This window comes from Protopterus annectens, chromosome 4.part0 (assembly GCF_019279795.1).
Source record: "Protopterus annectens isolate FY-2018-M chromosome 4.part0, PAN1.0, whole genome shotgun sequence".
NCBI lineage: Eukaryota > Metazoa > Chordata > Ceratodontiformes > Protopteridae > Protopterus > Protopterus annectens.
Window position 1 is genome coordinate 49,938,747 of NC_056733.1, and position 18,328 is coordinate 49,957,074.

The 18,328-nt window shown below is 39.0% G+C and overlaps 1 protein-coding gene across 2 annotated transcripts in view; it reads left to right on the forward strand.

The window, feature by feature from the left end:
* The window catches only part of SGSH (N-sulfoglucosamine sulfohydrolase), a 326,328-nt gene that overhangs the window by 216,776 nt on the left and 91,224 nt on the right, over positions 1 to 18,328 (forward strand). For both annotated transcript variants that reach the window (XM_044068081.1, XM_044068082.1), the window contains 2 exons: positions 1,551 to 1,701; positions 4,113 to 4,269. In XM_044068081.1, coding sequence (XP_043924016.1) covers positions 1,551 to 1,701; positions 4,113 to 4,269 — 308 coding nt within the window. The remainder of the gene's footprint in view (positions 1 to 1,550; positions 1,702 to 4,112; positions 4,270 to 18,328) is intronic.

Here is an 18,328-nt window from a genome sequence, read left to right on the forward strand (position 1 = left end):
TCAGCCAGAGGCCTTCTGTGTTAGCCTGTACTTCAGCGAGGTAGATACCAAACAGGAGAGGTCCCAGGACGGAACCCTGTGTCAACTTATGTTGATGTTTTGTATCTTATGGGAACGCATTCAAGGAATATAAATATAATCACATATGTGTGTGTGTGTTTGTATGTGTGTGTGTGTGTGTTTGTGTGTGTGTACACATGTGCGCGTGTGCATGTATATGCCTGCATACATTTCATGCTTCTGTATGTTCATCTTTGTTTTGAAAACACCAAATTGTTCTGCAGTGTAGCTAGTACATTGTATTACAACTCATATACTGCATCCAGCCCATCATCTGCCAAATCACTTCTAGGCTTAGATTAAAAATAAAAAACGTCATGTGCTTTTTACACCATTTTGCATATTGTACTAAAAACACGCATTTCCTTTAACTGTCAAAGAATTTTTTCTCTTGTGTGAGCTTAAGTTGCATGTTGATTGAATGACGTTGACCTTTGATTAGAATTTTCTTTTTTTTAATGGCTGTTACCTTCCCTTTTTTTGCATGAAGAGATTCAGGACCCTTGCAGTTTGATTTTTTTTATTTTTGTCAGAGTTGTGTCAGACTACAAGACACACTTATGATGCTAAATTAATAAAGATTGCATTTTTCCTGCTGTAGTGATCACCCTCAGAAACATTTTATTTTTTTAAAGAAAAGCATATCCAGGAAGGTGTACTTGTTAAGGACAAATCCTGGAATGAGGAGCGTAGTAAGAGAGAATGGGATAATTGATATCCTGAGTTTAAAATTAGGAAGGAAGCAGTTTTTATTTATTTATTTATTTTTTGTATGTAGTGACAGTTCAGCATTGTCAGATGTTTTTTTTGTTTCAAAGATGGGGCATAGTCTCGTCTTGATGACTTTGTAGTGACAGGAGTAGGCAATCATCCTTCAGGTCATATGTAAAAAAGTGGTTGAGGCAGATTTTGCACTTTGAACCTCGTGACTGCAAGATAACTGCAACAAACTACTGGTTAGCATTAACTTTATTCAAAAGTAAGTTAACAGCTGACCAAGATTAATTTAACCTCAGTAAAGTAAATTAGCACCAAGTCCTTTTACAGCCAGATTTTTGAGCCATATATGTACCTTAGCAGCTGAACACCAGAAGGATATAGGTTCATAGGTTGGTACTAGGCTATTGGCCCTAGGGCCTATACAAGCCTAGCCATAACAATTTCCTGGCTGTTTCTTCCCACAATATTTACTTCCCTGGACCCCTGTCTAGCAGGGCGACAGACGTCATCCCTGGGTTGAATTTCCTATCTCCCATCCAATTGTCAAGATAAATTTATCAAGCTCCAGTACACAAGGCCGAAGCCTTTCACATACAGGAACATTGCATTTATGGTGCTGACTGCAAACTAGCATATACTAATGCATTACTGACCAAGCAAAAATGGTATAATTTCATTCACTATGAAAGTCTTAGTGTTAAATGAAAAACTTGACAGCACTTTTAAGTATACTTTTGTTTTGATTTTTTTCTGATATTTTTCTGTTGTAGGTATTATTGGAAAAAAACATGTTGGCCCACAGGCAGTATACCCCTTTGACTTTCAGCATACTGAAGAAAACAGTTCCATTCTGCAAGTTGGGAGAAACATCACCAGGATCAAGCTGCTTGTGCGACAGTTTTTGAGGACCAAAGATGACAGGTAGGCGTGCCTTACCTTATTTATATATGCTTTGTTTAGTACAAGTAAGGATTATTTGTAATGCAGATTAAAAGTCAGAGAGACCACTATGGTATACATGAAAATTGGGGAAAGTCATTTCTCTGACAACTGTATTTGTTTTGCTTGTTAATTTGCAACAATCTGACAGAAATCAAAATACAATATACATGTGAAATTCAGACATTCAATTTCGTGACAGTGAAGGGCTTATTTTAAGTATTGCATGTAATTCAAGAGGCTGTACTTTAAGAAAACATGGTGGGAGCTGTTAGAAAATAACAAATATGAGCAGTGAAGTAGGAAACCACAATTCTAGTATAGACTGGGCCTATTAAGAAGTGTTTAGTGTGGACTTGAGAAGGCAGGATATGATTGGTACTTACTGGAATAGGCAGTAAGGATGACCTGGAAATAAATTAAGGAAGGCGGAGAGGCGTACATGTTTTATTTATTTATTTGTCATTTGCCTGCTTGTTTGGAGATAATTTGAGGTAGAAATTAAGACTCCCAGTTAATCCAGAGGGTGTGACAACTACACAGAAGGTGGGAGGTCCTGGGTTAATTTCAAAGACATCTGGCTGTTATCGCATATGGTTAAGGCTATGAACGGTTAATGAGCTGCTTCCTTTAGTCTGTCGTCTGCTTCCGTTACCCTCATATTCCTGGCCCGAGCACATCAGTAAATCCCAACCAATAGTCATAAAGTGCATTATTTGCAAAGTTTCACAAACCTCCTTCCTGATCTGATTTAGATGTAGTCATTTACTGAACTTAAATGACTTGATATGAGATTCTTATTTGTTAGTTTGAATGGATTGGGAAGGAGGCTTGTGATACGTTGTTGTCATCTTACAAACACATTATTTTCTCTTTATCTATATTTTTATGACACCGTTATTGTATTTGACAAAACTGCATGTTGATTTCAGTTTGTATAAATAGTTCTGGTATTAGTTATTTCAGTTATTATGTACAACTTGGGCATTATAAACAAATTACTTCCCCTCTGTAGAATCATCTTTTATAAACTGGTTGTTAATTTTTTTATCTTGAATATATGTTGTATTGTAATTTTGAACAGTTAGTAAAATGTACTGAACCTTATAAGCACAAGCAAACCCTTAAAAAATGTCTGTACTTCTATTACAAACAACCATAGAATGCTCACTTTTTACTTTTCTTGTAATGAATTACAATACACTAATGTTAAAAAAAATCTGAATTTAAAATGGAATAACTAAGGTTAGTAGCATTGCTAAATACTACATTCATAAAAAAAGGTAACTTCAGTAGAGCTACTGACATTGAACCTGGTGTTTGTGGCTCACAAAAGTTTACAAGAAACCTGTAGTGTGACATACATTTAGAAATCAAAAGAAAAGAGGACTTAACATACACGACTGTTACAGGCACCATGTCCATCGAGTGCCTGCTATTAATACTAAACATGTTAAGTAGAAAATGCACCCATACTGCTCTTGGACTGCATGCTCAGCAACTGTAGGTGCACCTTGTTGCCCTCATTCTTGGTGGGTAAACTCCTTGTCAGTAACAAGCACTATCCTTGGAACCCAGAGACAAAATAAAATCCCCACCTCTTTAGAAACCCAAACCCCAAAGTCTTTTTTGGCATCGCTCACCAGACAGCTTTAGTTGTGACCCATTCCCCTGCCTTATCATACTGCAGAAAATGCTGATGCCAAACATTCAAATTCAGACTGAATGCCAACAAAACGTATGTCATGCCATGACAGTGAGTGCAGGTGTACTACTGGCCATATTACCACAAATTAAAAAAAAACAAAAAAGTTCTGGAAGTAAAAGCTTTTTCCAAAGTTAAAAAAGAAAAAGGAAAAAAAAAAGTTCTTTTGATATGCATTATGCATTTGCAGGCTGTTTGCAAAAATGGACTGTCCGCATACTAATGGGGATGGTAGGGCAATGCTCAGATTTGTTGTTTTAAGTTAAGTTGTCCGGACCACAACTATTTTTTTTTTTTTTTTGTAAATCAGGATGTTCCAGCCATATCAGGACACTTCAGTCCCTCTGATGTGTATGTGTGTGTTTGTGTTTGTATCCCTGTGTGTGCCCGCAAGTGTCTGGATAAGATAAACTAGCATGGATAATGGTGTGCTATGATACTAATGTGTTTAATGGCTTTTTCTGGACTTCCAAATTAAGGTACACATTTTAAATTTTAGAATTAAAATCCATGTAGATTTGGGTTGGTAACCTGCATTAAATCTTAAATATGCACTTGGAGTTTAGCTGATGAAATGCAAAATCTATTTATTTTTACTAGTCACATTGTCGGAAAGCAGTAAGAAGACTGTAGAATGATGATTCATGCTATTTATATCAGTCCAAATTTTTTTTCCCTGTACATGCAGACCCTTCTTTCTCTATGTGGCCTTTCATGATCCCCACCGCTGTGGACATTCCCAACCTCAGTATGGAGTTTTTTGTGAAAAATTTGGGAATGGTGAGAGTGGAATGGGCTGGATCCCAGATTGGAAACCACAGTATTATACTCCAGAGGAAGTCAAAGTAGGGACCATTTTCTTTTTATGGATATTGTCTTTTACATATTTAATTAAAGAGAATACTGGAAAGCATATAGTACTAACTTTCATTTTAATGTCTGTGTAAGCAAAATAAGACTAGTATTGCAACTAACTGGGTAAACCTAGTAGACACAAGTCTCACTTTTTCATGGGTGATATGGGAGTGCTGCCTGGCTAAGTGACTTGCTTTAGAGTAACACAGTAAGCAAATGGAGGCTGATGGAATCAAACCATGGACTACACAAAGTCGCTTGGGCTTGCAGACAAGTTTGAGATACAGGGCAGTTCTACTCTTGGAGGGATCTAGGACCATTAATATGGCGCTTCATCCATAGGAAATTCTACCTGTCCTTCTAAATAGCTTTCATCTGACTTGACTGTTAATAATATCCTTGCAGTGTTATGAATACTAGTGTAGTTTTCACCCTGGAGTCGGGGAATTAGAAGCTCACTTCCAATAGGGGGCAAGTGCAAGGTCCCCCTTAGTGAGATTAACAAAGATTGAGTTTTTGAGTACCACTTGGATTGAGGCCTATTTAGTGCATGAGTACTTCCTTGTACCTAACTTTTGGGAGGGATTTAGGTGTGTCATCTCCTTGTCCCCTGATTTGTCCATCAACTGAAGCCAGCCTTTGATTTTGTTGTCAGTGTAAGCCTGGTGGCACCATAGCTAGTGTTGTAATGGACAGTCCATAAACATTGATAACAAGGTCCCAAGCACAAAAAATCAGTTGTGAGGGACTTGGGCACCCGGGTTGATGGTAACCTGACTTTTGACCACCATATTGCCTACATTGTACAGAATTGTTTCTACATGGCCCATCTCATTAGGAAGGATATCTCATCCAAGGACAAGGAGGTCATAACATTCTCATATTCCTCCCTTATAAGACCCTTTATTGAGTACAATGCCCCTTTCTGCATGTACCTTACAAAGCACATGCAGCAGCTGGAGAGACCACAGACGTTCCTCAACAGGAGAATCCAGGGCCTCAAATATCTACCCTACACAGATAGGCTAAAAGCCATGTCCCTCTACTCAGTCTCGTACAGGCACCTCAGAGGTGATTTCTGTCTGGCATACAAAGCAATGTCAGACCCCGCCTTGATGGGACTGCTGCATATCCCAAGTCAAGCTCCACTCTAGTAACCCACATGCGCGACCTCAACCTGGTGTGTGACATCAGTAAGACTTGTTTGTGGGACAGATCTGTGTACCAGAGACTCCCCACTTCTGTGGAATAGACTCCCTCTCCATGTCAAGCTAAGTACCTCATTATCCCTTTTAAATAACTGGTTGGGGAACAGAAGATGCACTCCTGGGATTCCATCTGTGTCCCTGCTGGAAAGGGACATCGGGTACTGACTTGTCAGAACATAGGCTAAATTCTTGGCTAGATTTGTAAGGGCCTCAGGGCCAATAGCCTAGTAACTTACTGTGATTCTATGAACTATGGAACCCATCAAGAAGAATCCTTGAAGTTGACTATAATAGGTACATAATGAACCTGTCAAGTGAACTTTGAAAAGGACCATCCTTGATGGTAAGAGATAATCTTCCTCTATTCCATTGTTGTAGTCTTTCCATCCAGCCTGGGCAGGTATATACTTGTAGTCTCACTTCTGCACCATAGGGGTGCATATCTTCATCATTATTGTTCTTGATCTGCAGGAGAGTATACATTCATGGTAAGATGAGAACTGGTGCATATATGTGGGGATGAGTGCACCTATGCAGTTAATATGTGGCATCATGTACTGCATTGTTACAGGTGCGTGTATATCCTCAAGTGCATAAACTTTTGAAAAACATTATGCCAGTGCTGTTTGGTGGAAAGGATAAAGCAGGCACATATCTGTCCCCAAGTGTGGCAACTTCTGATAACCAACTTTGAAGAAGTATAAGATGCACTAAACAGGGTCTTCCTTGTTGACAATCTTAAGGGAAGAATACACATGTTATTTCCTTATATTAAATTAGAATTTTTCACCATAATTGTGTAAACTAAAATTATACAATAACCTGGCTGACGATTAACTTTTGTTTTGTTTTTTTTCTGGTGGTTTATATCTGTTTTTTTTTTCTAATTTCAGCATTGTACTCTGTCTCTCTCTCTCTGTTCACACGGAATATTAATATTAATAAATTTGTGTATTTTTAAATCATTACATTGCTACAAAATTCTAGTAATGGGCATTTTAAATTGTCCTTCGTAAGTTCTATAATCATAATTGTATTGGTAGTATCAACAGTAGATATGTTTATATATTTTTTTCCAATAATTTTTGTTTATTTTTTACATCAAAACAGAAGAGTAAATGAAATGTAACAGATAAAGCAAAAAAACATGAACATTAAACAAGATTAATACAAAAAGAGGTTAATCAATCAAACAATAATATCTACACTATATACATAGATGATTTCAAAATTCAACATAGCAGAAGGTAGGTTTATTATAAATAAAGTCTTAAAAAGAAAAAGACATTTTTAGGAGTTAGGGATGTAAGATGTTGTGAAAACTCGTACTTATAATGAAGTAAGGTCATTTGTGGTATGTTATGCAAGAATATTCATTCCCATACATTGCAAAGTTTAATATTTTTGTCCCTTTTGTTAACTATTATTTTATGGGCTAATAGATGTTTAGTCGCCATCAGTCTAAAATTCTCCCATGAGTTATTAGTTGAGTTAAGCCAATTGGTAGCTATATAAAGTTTCATTAAAAGAAAAAATATTAATCAGGGTAATTGCTTGATTTTTGGAGATATTATTTGGGAGGATATGTAGTAGAGTAAATTCCCAGGTGAGTGTGGATGTCTGATAGCCCATCTTTTGTAATTGAAGTTTAAGGGAGTTCCAAAGTTTAAATACACATTTACAGCTCCAGAAAAGGTGGAGTACTTCAGCAGATTGGTCTTTACAGTGTGGGCAGAGTAGAGATTTTATAGGATTAAATTTATGTAGAATAGCAGGTGTGAAATACACATTGTTATAGATCATGAGTTGAGTAAACGCTAGTTTTTGAAGGGGTATAGATTTTATTGTTAGGTCAATTGCTTGTTTCAATTTATGATTATCAATGGATGAAAGTTTTTTTCTCCAATAGTCAGAAATGAGTACATGTTTCTGGAATTTAATGTCTTTGATCATTTTGTAGGTATAAGTGGTAAATTTTTTAGTTGAGAGGATAGTCTTCCAGAGTAAGTTACAAGTTGCTATATCTTCATTACTTGTGATAGTATCATGGAGATAACTGGTACATAACTCCTTGATCTGTCTCAGGATCAGTAAGTATGATTTGGGAAGGTTCAATTGGTTCCTTATTTCTTGTACAGAACAATTTAAGTATGGATATATGTCTTGGATGGTTGTATTTATTAGTCGAGGGAAGTGGTTTAGGTTTAAAGTCTGGTTATTTATTTTAAGATTAGGGTTTTTATGTAAGGGTTGTAATGTCATCATAGCTTGTATAAGGTTTAGGGATTTGAATAGTTTTTGTGTTAGTGCAATGGAGTGTTTAAGGGGTTCTATTAAATTACAAGATTTCATTGAGCTGGTGTTTAGAAATGGTAATGCTTTGGGGTTGTTATCCAGGCTTTTGATATGGTTATGGTATATTCTTAGCCAGTGTGGGTACCAAGCTTTATCTTTTGGGTTGTATTCAGCTATTTGTAAAACTCTATTGGTGTTTATAATTAAGTAGTATGTCTCAAAGTTTGGAAGATCTAAGCCACCTTTATTTTTGGGGGTTGTTAATTTGTCATATGAAATTCTGTTTTTTTTTTTTTTTTGGGTTCCCCGATGAATTTGGCAAGCTCAGTGTGTATTTGTTTAAAAAATGTATTAGGTATGGTTATCTGGGAAGTAATGAAAATATAGAGTAATCTGGGTAAGACCTTCATTTTAATTACAGAAACTTTGGCCAAAAATGGTAGCCTTAGATTTTTCCATCTGTTAAGGTCTAGTGAAATGTCTTGCCATTTTTGCTTTATGTTGTTTGAGTAAAAGTCTTTGTTGTTTGAAGAGAATGTAATGCCTAAGTACTTAATTACTTCTTCAGTTTTTAATTTCCCTACCAGTGGTAGAAGAGAGAATGGCTTAGGAGTTTTTAAGGGGAAGATTGTAGTTTTCTTTTAGGTTTAATTTGTAATTCGATATCATCGAGAAGTGTTCAATAGCAGATAATATTTTATTTATATCCGAAATTGTGGTGCTACAATAAATATTTAGATCATCAACAAAAGCCGATAAGAAAATGTTGGTGTTATAAATTATTGGGGGGGAGGGGTTATGATATATATTTTGTTTTATATTTAGGAAGAGAGGCTCTAGATATAAGTTGAAAAGTAGAGGAGATAGAGGGCATCCTTGACGGGTTCCATTTTTAATCTGAATTCTTTTTGACCAGGTTTTGTTAATATATAAAGATGTATAGGGGCTATTATATAATATTTGTAAGATTTGGATACATTTTTGGGGTATGTTGAAGTAAGGCAGAGTTTGAAGTAAAAATTTTGTATTTACTCTATCAAAGACTTTATGGGCATCAGTAACGAGTGCGTATATGTTTAGATTGTTTTGATTAGCATATGAGATTAGTGTATTTAGTGTTAATGTATTATCACTCGTTTGTCTAAATGTTATAAAGCCAGATTTTTTGGAGGAAAAAAATTTATCCATTAAGTTTTTCAGTCTGTTTGCAAGTATAGATGTTAAGATTTTGATGTCAATGTTTAATAGTGATATGGGTCTATAACTGTCTGGGTTTTTGGGGTCTGCTTATAAAAATAGTTTTAGATGCATTAAAGTGTACATCATTGATTTTATTATTTATTATATAGTTCAGTATATGGAGTAAAATTTGGGCTACGATGGGGTAGAAAGTTTTATAAAATTCGGTAGTGAGGCCATCAGGGCCAGGGGTTTTATGTGATTTCATTTGCTGAATTGTTGAGGTTATTTCATCAATAGAGATGGGGTCACTTAATTTTTCTTGTTGGTTTGGGTCTAATTTCGGGAAATTGAGATTTTGGAGAAAGTGTGATCTAACTCCTTTTGAGGGTAGTGTTAGTTGATCTCCATAGGTTTTTGAATATATTAACTCAAAGGTTTTAATAATATAATCATTTTTAGTATAGTGTTTGTTCTCATAAAATATTTCGGATATTTGAGAGGGGATTTGGTTTGATTTTATAATGTTGGCTAGAGCTCGGGATGGTGTTTGGACTTTATTAGCATAGTTAGCTAACATTTTGATTTCATGAAAGGATAATTTATTGTTATGCAGAAGGTAGAGATCCTTTTGAAGTTTCAAGATTTCTGTTTCTGTTTGAGTATTAAAGTTATTTAATAGATCACGCTCGAGTAATTTTATTTTAGTTTCCAAATCCTGCTCCTCTTTAAGTTGATTTTTTTTATAGCAAGCTGCTTTTTTAATGAATATTCCCCTAATTTGTGCTTTGGTTGCTGCCCATTCAATATCCAGGGGTATCTGCGAATTCGGAATGTTAGACAGAGTTGACTTGAGAATAGATTGAATCTTGTTAATTATCTCATTTTTGGTTAAAAGATTGGGGTTCAGGGACCAATTGTAACCTCTTTTTATTGTACAGTTTTTGGGGTTTCCATTAATCTTTAGAGTAATTTTGGAGTGGTTGGAAAGGTATCTAGTGTGGATGTTCAATTTTGGGTCTAAAATAATGAGTGCTTCCGAAATTAACAAGAAGTCTATTCTCGACCACATTTTGTGGCAATTGGAGTAGAACGTAAATTTACTAGTTTTATTTGGGCTATCTCCATATTTAAAGGGATCATAGAGATTGTAATCATGTTTGAGTTCATTTAGAGCTAGAGATGCTTGTTTGTTATGTGATAGGGTTGTACTTGATTTGTCCTGTTCTGGATTTTGGTACGTGTTCCAATCACCACCTAGAATCATATAATGGTTTTGGAACTGATTTAGAATAGGGTATAGTGATGCAAGAAAAGAGTGTTGATTATTACAATGGGCATAGTTATTTAGTAACAGAATGGGCTTAGGAAGATTTGGAGTTGAAAGAGTTACATAGCACCACCTCCCCTCTTTGTCCACTTTGGTTTCTAGAATTTTGTCTTGATATTGCTTTTTAATTATTATAGCTACCCCCGCACTGTTGGTTTTACGTTCAGAAGCTATTTTTTTTCCCTAATTTCTGACCATTGTTCAAGGGTTAGATGTATTTCCTGGACTAGTGTAAAGTTCGCTTTTGCTTGTAAAATGAGGTGTAAAAAAAGTTTTCTTTTCTTTTTATTCTGGAGCCCTTTGATATTCCATGAGTCAAATTCCCACATTGAGGCGTTTGGCGTCTCGGTATAATAAGACTTGTATATTACTTACAGTTAATAGTTTTTGTTTATATTTTGATGAGATCGAATTAAGAAAGCATCTTATTATTCCCGCGTCAGCTCTGTGCCTAACCACTACCCCCATGGACCAGGAATAGAGCAGGGAATAAGTAGATATTAAGTTTGTAGATTTATAGTTCAATAGCCGAAAGACACAACAACAACAAGAAGAATATTAACATATTGTGTTTTAAAATTTAAGTAAGGAATGAAGGCAGGTAACCCTGCATGGGATTTAACAACATTGACAAAGCTTAACAAACTGACTCCCTAAAAAGCACTACTAATATAACCTAAGTCTCCTCAACAAATTTTAATAAAAAGAAGTTATAACATCAAAGGTGTATATCTTACATCATTAACAGTAGTTGAGAAAAGCAACCTGGAAAGAAAATATTAGAACCAATATTTACAAACATTATAACTGTATTCTAGAATAATTACGTATTATTTTTATTCTTAGTACATCTAAATTTATTTCTTCAATTATGTCAACTGATATGATCGTTCACAAGTATTATGAGGGCGGACAGGGGCCAGCATCCTTCCATTACCAGGATGGTATGAAACTAGATTATTCAGATAGTAACATTATAATTATAGCTAACTATGTCAAAATATGAGTGTATAATTGTGTGTGAGCATGGATGCATGTGTGAATGTTTATATGTCTGGTGTTAACTTTAACAATCAATTGTAAGTATTGTCTTGTTTTAATCCTCAACATTTTAGTCAGCAAATCTATCATCCAAAACATTTAATGTTACCCTTATATGTTATATAATGCTGGTGTTTCCTATAAGAGATCCTCAGGAGCAAGGTGATTAATCCCCTTATTCATGGTATTAAGTAACTTGTTGTCTAAGGTTACCAGCTGGTACAGAAGATTAAATTTATGTGTTGTCTCATTTTGGTTTATTGTGGGTTAAGAAGGGAGTTTACTTAATACTAGTGTGGGTATCTTCAGTTATATACATAAGGATGTATAAAAACACATAGATACCTTGAAGAGATAGAACAATCAACTTTGGCTCAAGTACAAACATGAACATATGATTAACCAAGCAAACAAGATATGTTTATATTTTTAAAATGCAAAACTTCAAATAACCTAGAAGTACATACACATTTTTATAATTGCAGATAAGTAGTAATGGAGGAAGCAGAAAACAACACTAACAAGCCCAGCAACAAAATGAGGTGCAGAAATTTATTTATTTATTTATTTTAATTTTACATTTGTTGTCCGGGAAAGTCCAACTAAGTTCCACAGATCCTGTTTTCAGTGGAGGCCCGGGGAGAAATGCTCCAGAAGCATGTTTTTAGAAATTTGATGAACTTTGATCATCTCATCATTTCCCTTCACATGGGGCATGCAAGTGCAGAGTCATGTGTTATTTTTTTCTGCTTAGCATAGGTCTCAGAAACTCCAGCATTTGTTTATTTATGGCGAAAGAGTTGTGGACTATTGCCATGCTTGGCAAAATGATCTCTACTTCTGTTTTGTGCTTGTGCTTGTGGCACCATAGCCATGTTTCTGATTTGTTTTCCTTTCCAGATTTTTGTTGATAATCATCTTTCCATGAATCATGTGGCAGACTGTTGGATGACTCTGCTTTAGAAATAGCATCCATTTATTTATTTGGGGGGGCAGCCCTCATGGAAAACAGCCTAGATGATATCAAGGAGCTCCTTCCATATAATGTTTGGGCTATCCTTGGATCGTCTGCCAAGGATAGCCCAATGTCCGGCTAGTATACCAAAGCCTTAATTACCAAGGAGCATTGTACACCAGATGTATGCTCCCTTGACAAGCTTAGGGCATAAAGATGATGTACGAACACTCCCAACGCAGAACTTCATTATTGCCAGTCCAAATGCCATTATCGGATGTCAGTCTGAATGCCCTTCACTTTTGCTGGTTATACTGAACCTACATCTTCAAGTTAAGTGCCCCATTAAGGTTCCTTTTTCTTTTTATTCTATTTTAAGTGATTTGCATGTCATCCAAGAAAGGGAAATGTCAGTGAAGGAGGCAGATTCCCCAAAAGGACTGCCACAACAGGTACCTGTTTTGCTTAGCTGGGTCTCAGGACCACATTGTAATCCATCTGTCATACTTTTATACCCAAGACTTGTTGTAGACATTTTTCCCTTTCCATTTATCTTGAGAACCAACATCTCAAGCTGTTGGCCCAAGGTACCATGGCAGAATCTGCTCACCCCAAGGTACGGCTGCTGCTCCAGAAGAAGGCCAAGAAATCTAGGCCTGAGCCTGTTGCTGTCCATCCCCCAACAACTGTCTCTGTTTAGGTGAGTGAGAACCTGGAGGATAGTCCAGTATTACCATCAGATGTCCTTCAAGAATGCAACTGCAGTCATAACATGTGGGTTGTCCTGCATCAGGCAGCCCTCGGTTGGCCGGATTCCAAAGTCTGGGTCCGACGTCGGCTGATGTCGCATTTCTCTCCGACGTCAGAGCGGCTGGAGTACATAAGCATCAGCCGACGCCATTTTCTTCAGTCTTTCTTGCCGCGCGGTGCCCGAAGCAGAAGCAGTTCGCAAGTGCCGGTCGGTCAGCTCCTGTATTCTACGATACCGAAGTCATCAAAAAAGCTAAGTACCCTGTTGGGGACCTTTTCTTGCCTCAGCCGATGTCCGAAATTACTGAAAAAGTTAACACTTGTCTTTCTTGTGGTAAACAAATACCTCTTAAGAATTTCCACTCTTACTGCCTCCCTTGCCTGGGCCCGGACCACGACGTCTCGGCCTGTGTAGCCTGTGCTCGCTTCAACAAGCGCACTCTCAGGCGCCGGGCGGAGTTCGCTGAAGATTTTTTCGGCGATAATTTTGCTTACACCATACCGTCGGATCTTCCGACATCGCAAACTCCCAAAAAGCGAAAAGACCGGGACCGACATCCTCGGCCCGCGTCTACCACCGACTCCATGCCAAAACCTAGCGCGAGTGCTCCGGTTCCCTCTGAGACGGTCTCTCCACCGCTCCGAACCGAAGACACCGCATTACCGACGACTCCTATTCCAGACATTACTCCGACGCCAGTTATAGATTTTCCTCCGGATACCGAAACCGAGGAAATGCCCGAGACCATTGCTGTAGACAAGGTCACTCCTGCACGTGGAGCTGCCAGGCCCCCTATGGCCATGTCTATTAAGGCCTACACTAGGGCTAAGGCAGCCAGCAAAACAAAGCATATTACTTCTAAACCCTTACCTCAGCCGACTCCAGAGACACAAATTATGTCCATGGCTGCTGATTTGATTTCCATGATTAGAGGTTCACAGGCCCATCCTGAGAGAGGATCCCAGCCTCCTCCTGATAAAAGGCCCCGGGTTGAACCCTCTGACCCTACACATTCAGATGAAGATTCCGAGGGCTCTGTCCACTCAGCCAGGAAGAGCTCTTCCAGACCTATGAGGACTCGGATGCAGAAGATTCCATCCCCTCGGCCTCCCCTCCTGAGGATATTTCTTTTGGGGAAGTTCTGCACACCATGAGGGAACATTTCAAGTGGCAGGGTCAGGAATATTCTGACTCTAGGAAATGCCTTAGGACTTTCCTTAAGAAGCCTCAGCACAGGCCCTTAGCTATTCCTCCTGTACTTGATGTTCTGGATGATTTGTATTCTGACTCTAGTGCTACCCCTGATTCTCTTCCTCCTGCTCCAGCCAAGCCAGACAGGTATTACAGGGTCCCAGAAACTCATTCCCATTTATTCAAGGCCCATTCTGCTGATTTGGAAACTATTTCACAGGGGCCTAAAGGAGTTTCAGCCTCCACCTCAAAAAATCCTTTGCCCTCCAACAGGGAAGCTAGGTCATTAGAGAGATGGGGCAAAAAGGTTTACACATCCACTACCTTATCTATGAGAGCTTTAAATTGCCTTTTTCATATGTTACAATATCAGGATTATCTGTTAGAAGATTTGCAAAAAACATTAGCCTCTCCTGATCCTTTAGACAGGAAGTCCTTGCAGGAAGCTGTACATAACACTCAGCAAGTAAGCAATCACTTCCTGCAGTGTGGATATGATGCACTGGAAGCTTCATGTAGGGCAGCTATGACAGGGGCAGTCATTTGTAAACATGCTTGGTTAAAAGATCAACCTCTACCAGATCATGTAAAAGCAAAACTTCTGGATGCACCTTTGGAAAAGAACAAGCTTTTTGGTGCAAATGCTAAGGATGTGTTAAAGACCATCGAAGAAAAAGCAAAATCAGTTCAGACTGTGAAAGATTTCCTCCAGGTTCAGCCCCCCAGATTTAGTAGGAATTGGCCTTCAAAAAACTGGGCCTTTCCTAATCCAGAAAAGTTTCAAAGGGGTAAGAACAGACGTGGCTGAGGAAGAGGCCAATACAGAGGCCCTTACAGGGGACGACAATGGCAGCCAGGAAACCAAAGAAGTGACACAGGGGTTTCACCTGCCCCACAACCACAATCTCAATGACTTTCCTCTACTACCGCCTACCAGGGAACAACTAGAAGCTCCCTTGGGCGGGAAATTATCTCTGTTTGCAGAAAACTGGCACAGACTGACAAAGGACAAATGGATTTTGGACATTATAGACCGAGGGTACAGGTTTCATTTTCATACTTTACCAAGAAAACAAGGCATGCCAAACCTACCACAAAATCAGAGGGCAGAGGCTATCAAGCAAATCACTCTGCTGACTCGAATGAAAGCAATAGAAAGAGTTCCACAACAAGAACAAGAACAAGATCAGGGGTTTTACTCAAGACTGTTCCTTGTTCCAAGAAAAGAATCTCAATGGAGACCAATACTGGACTTGTCCGCATTAAACACATCTCTCATAGTACCAAAGTTCAAAATGCTGACTCTACAGCAACTCCTTCCCATGCTGGGCAAGGGGTCGTGGCTGATTACTCTGGACCTCAAGGAGGCATACCTGCATGTCCCTGTCAGACACAGCTGCAGAAGATACCTCAGATTTCTTGCAGGGCCAGAGCATTATCAATTCTCAACATTGCCATTTGGCTTATCTACTGCGCCCAGAGTATTTACAAAATGCCTGGCTTCAGTAATTGCTCATTGCAGGCTCCAGGGTATACAAATTTACCCATACCTGGACGACTGCCTCATACAAGCGGACGACAAAGTGATGTTGACAAAAAACCTGGATTATGTCATACGATTACTTCAAGCTCTGGGATACACAGTCAACTTCCAAAAGTCAAGACTGCAGCCATCCCAGCAAATAATATTCTTAGGAGCCAAACTAGACACAGCCTCTCAGATGGCTTACCTGACAGAAGACAAGCAAGAGAAGTTAACTCATTACTTCAAAGGTTTAGCAAAACTCACCCAGATGACTGCAAGGAGATTCCTACAGGCCCTGGGTTACATGGCATCCTGCATTCTCCTGGTTCCATTAGCAAGACTACATATGAGAAAGCTTCAATGGTACCTAAAAAGCCTTTGGTCTCAACACAGCAACAACTTGGAGACAACCATACCACTCATTCCATGCCTACAAAAGGAATTCCTGTGGTGGTTCATAGGTTCATACTAGGCTATCTGCCCAAGGGCATTTATAAGCCTAGCCCATAGTTATTTGGCTTTCGCCACCCCTTTAGTTTGAATAAAACTATGCCTATTATTTTGCTGTGCCTCTGTCAAGCAGTGACACTGAAGTAATCCCTGGGGTATATCTGATCCCCATCCATTGGTCAAGATTCCTCTTGAACAAGGCCAGCGAGGTGCTCTGCCTCACATGTACCGGGATTTTGTTCCACAGCATAGGGAGTCTCTGGGTGATGAATCTGTCCCTCCAGCACGTTCTATTAATAACCATGTCAAGGTTTAAGTCTCCCGCCCTTGTGGTTCTGAGGGATCTAGATTTTTTGAGGTGAAGCATATTCATCAAATCAGGGTTTGACATGGGCCTCGGTGAGCCAGGCAAACACAGGTATGTCATTCAAAAAACCACAGATAACACAGACCATGACTACAGATGCCTCAGACCTTGGATAGGGGGCGCACATGGAAGGCAGGTGTATACAAGGACAATGGTCTCCAAAGGAAACACATCTGCATATAAACCAAAAGGAAATGCTGGCAGTAATGCATGCCATCGAGGCCTTTCAACACCAACTCCAGCAAGGCCATTTAATGATTCGGACAGACAACACCACTGTGATGTGGTACATAAACAAGCAGGGGGGCACCCACTCTTACCCCCCTTGCAGACTGACAATGCAGCTTTGGGAGAAATCACTGAGCCTAAACATCCAGTTACAATCCCAGTTTGTTCCAGGAAAAGACAATGTGTTGGCGGACAGCCTAAGCAGGAATTTCACAGATCCACACGAGTGGAGGTTACATCCGAAGGCCTTCAGACAAATCACTTCGACATGGGGCAAGCCAGAAGTGGACCTATTTGCCTCTCACCTCAACCATCTTCTACCAAAATTTTGCACAAGGACATACCACCCAAAAGCTTGGAAAATAGATGCCCTCTCATTCAACTAGAACTCCCTAGCAATCTATGCATTCCCACCTCTGCCACTGATGACCTCAGTATTACTAAAGATCAAAGCAGAGAAGCCCAAGGGAATCATAATAGCTCCGGACTGGCCAAGACAACACTGGTACCCACTACTACGGAGCATATGTCACACCAGGAGGTGGGCCCTCCCCCAGTGGCCTCTACTTTTAACTCAACACAATTTCGAAACACTGCATCCAAATTTTCAGACACTGCAGCTAACAGCCTGGGAGATCCCATAAATAACTTCAGCTTATCTCTCCAAGGAAGTTCAGCGGATACTAACAGAGGCTCGAAGACCATCCACCAGAAAGGTCTACTTAGCAAAGTGGAAAAGATTCAGCAATTGGAATACCAGCAAGGGACATGATGCATCATTGTTGAACATCCCACTCATCTTGGAATATTTGGCAGATATGTTAAAGAACGGCCTCTCATATTCTTCCATAAAGATACATGCATCTGCTATTTCAGCTAGATACAACACTGATCCTCCTGTTTTTCTCACCCTTACTAAGGCAATTCCTCAGGGGAATCAAGAACATTAAGCCACCAAGAAAGGCCCCAGTGCCAGCCTGGGACCTCAATTTTGTCTTAGAAAAACTGACTCTACCTCCATTTGAGCCAGCAGCTTCAGTTGACTTGCAATTTCTCTCATGGAAGACAGCTTTCCTGTTGGCAATTACCTCAGCAAGAAGGGTTTCGAGCTACAGGCCCTAATGGCAATACCACCCTTTATTATTTTCATAGAGACAGGGTTTCATTAAGGACCAACCCTACTTTTATGCCAAAGGTGGTATCTAGGGTTTCTTTAAATCAAGCCATTCATCTGCCTGCTTTCTTCCCCAATCCTGAGAATAACGGGGAAAGACTGTTGCCTACCTTGGACATTCACAGACAACTTCGATACTACCTGGACAGAACCAAGGCCAGTAGGAAGTCTGAACAACTTTTTGTAGCTTACGCCCCTGCAGTCCAAGGAAAAGCAATTTCAAAACAGACTATTTCTAAATGGATTGGACATTGCATCAGATTCTGTTATGCCTTTCATGGAAAGACTGTTCCAGCTAATGTCAGACCACATTCCACCAGAGCTACAGCCACCTCTACAGCATTCTTAAGAGGGG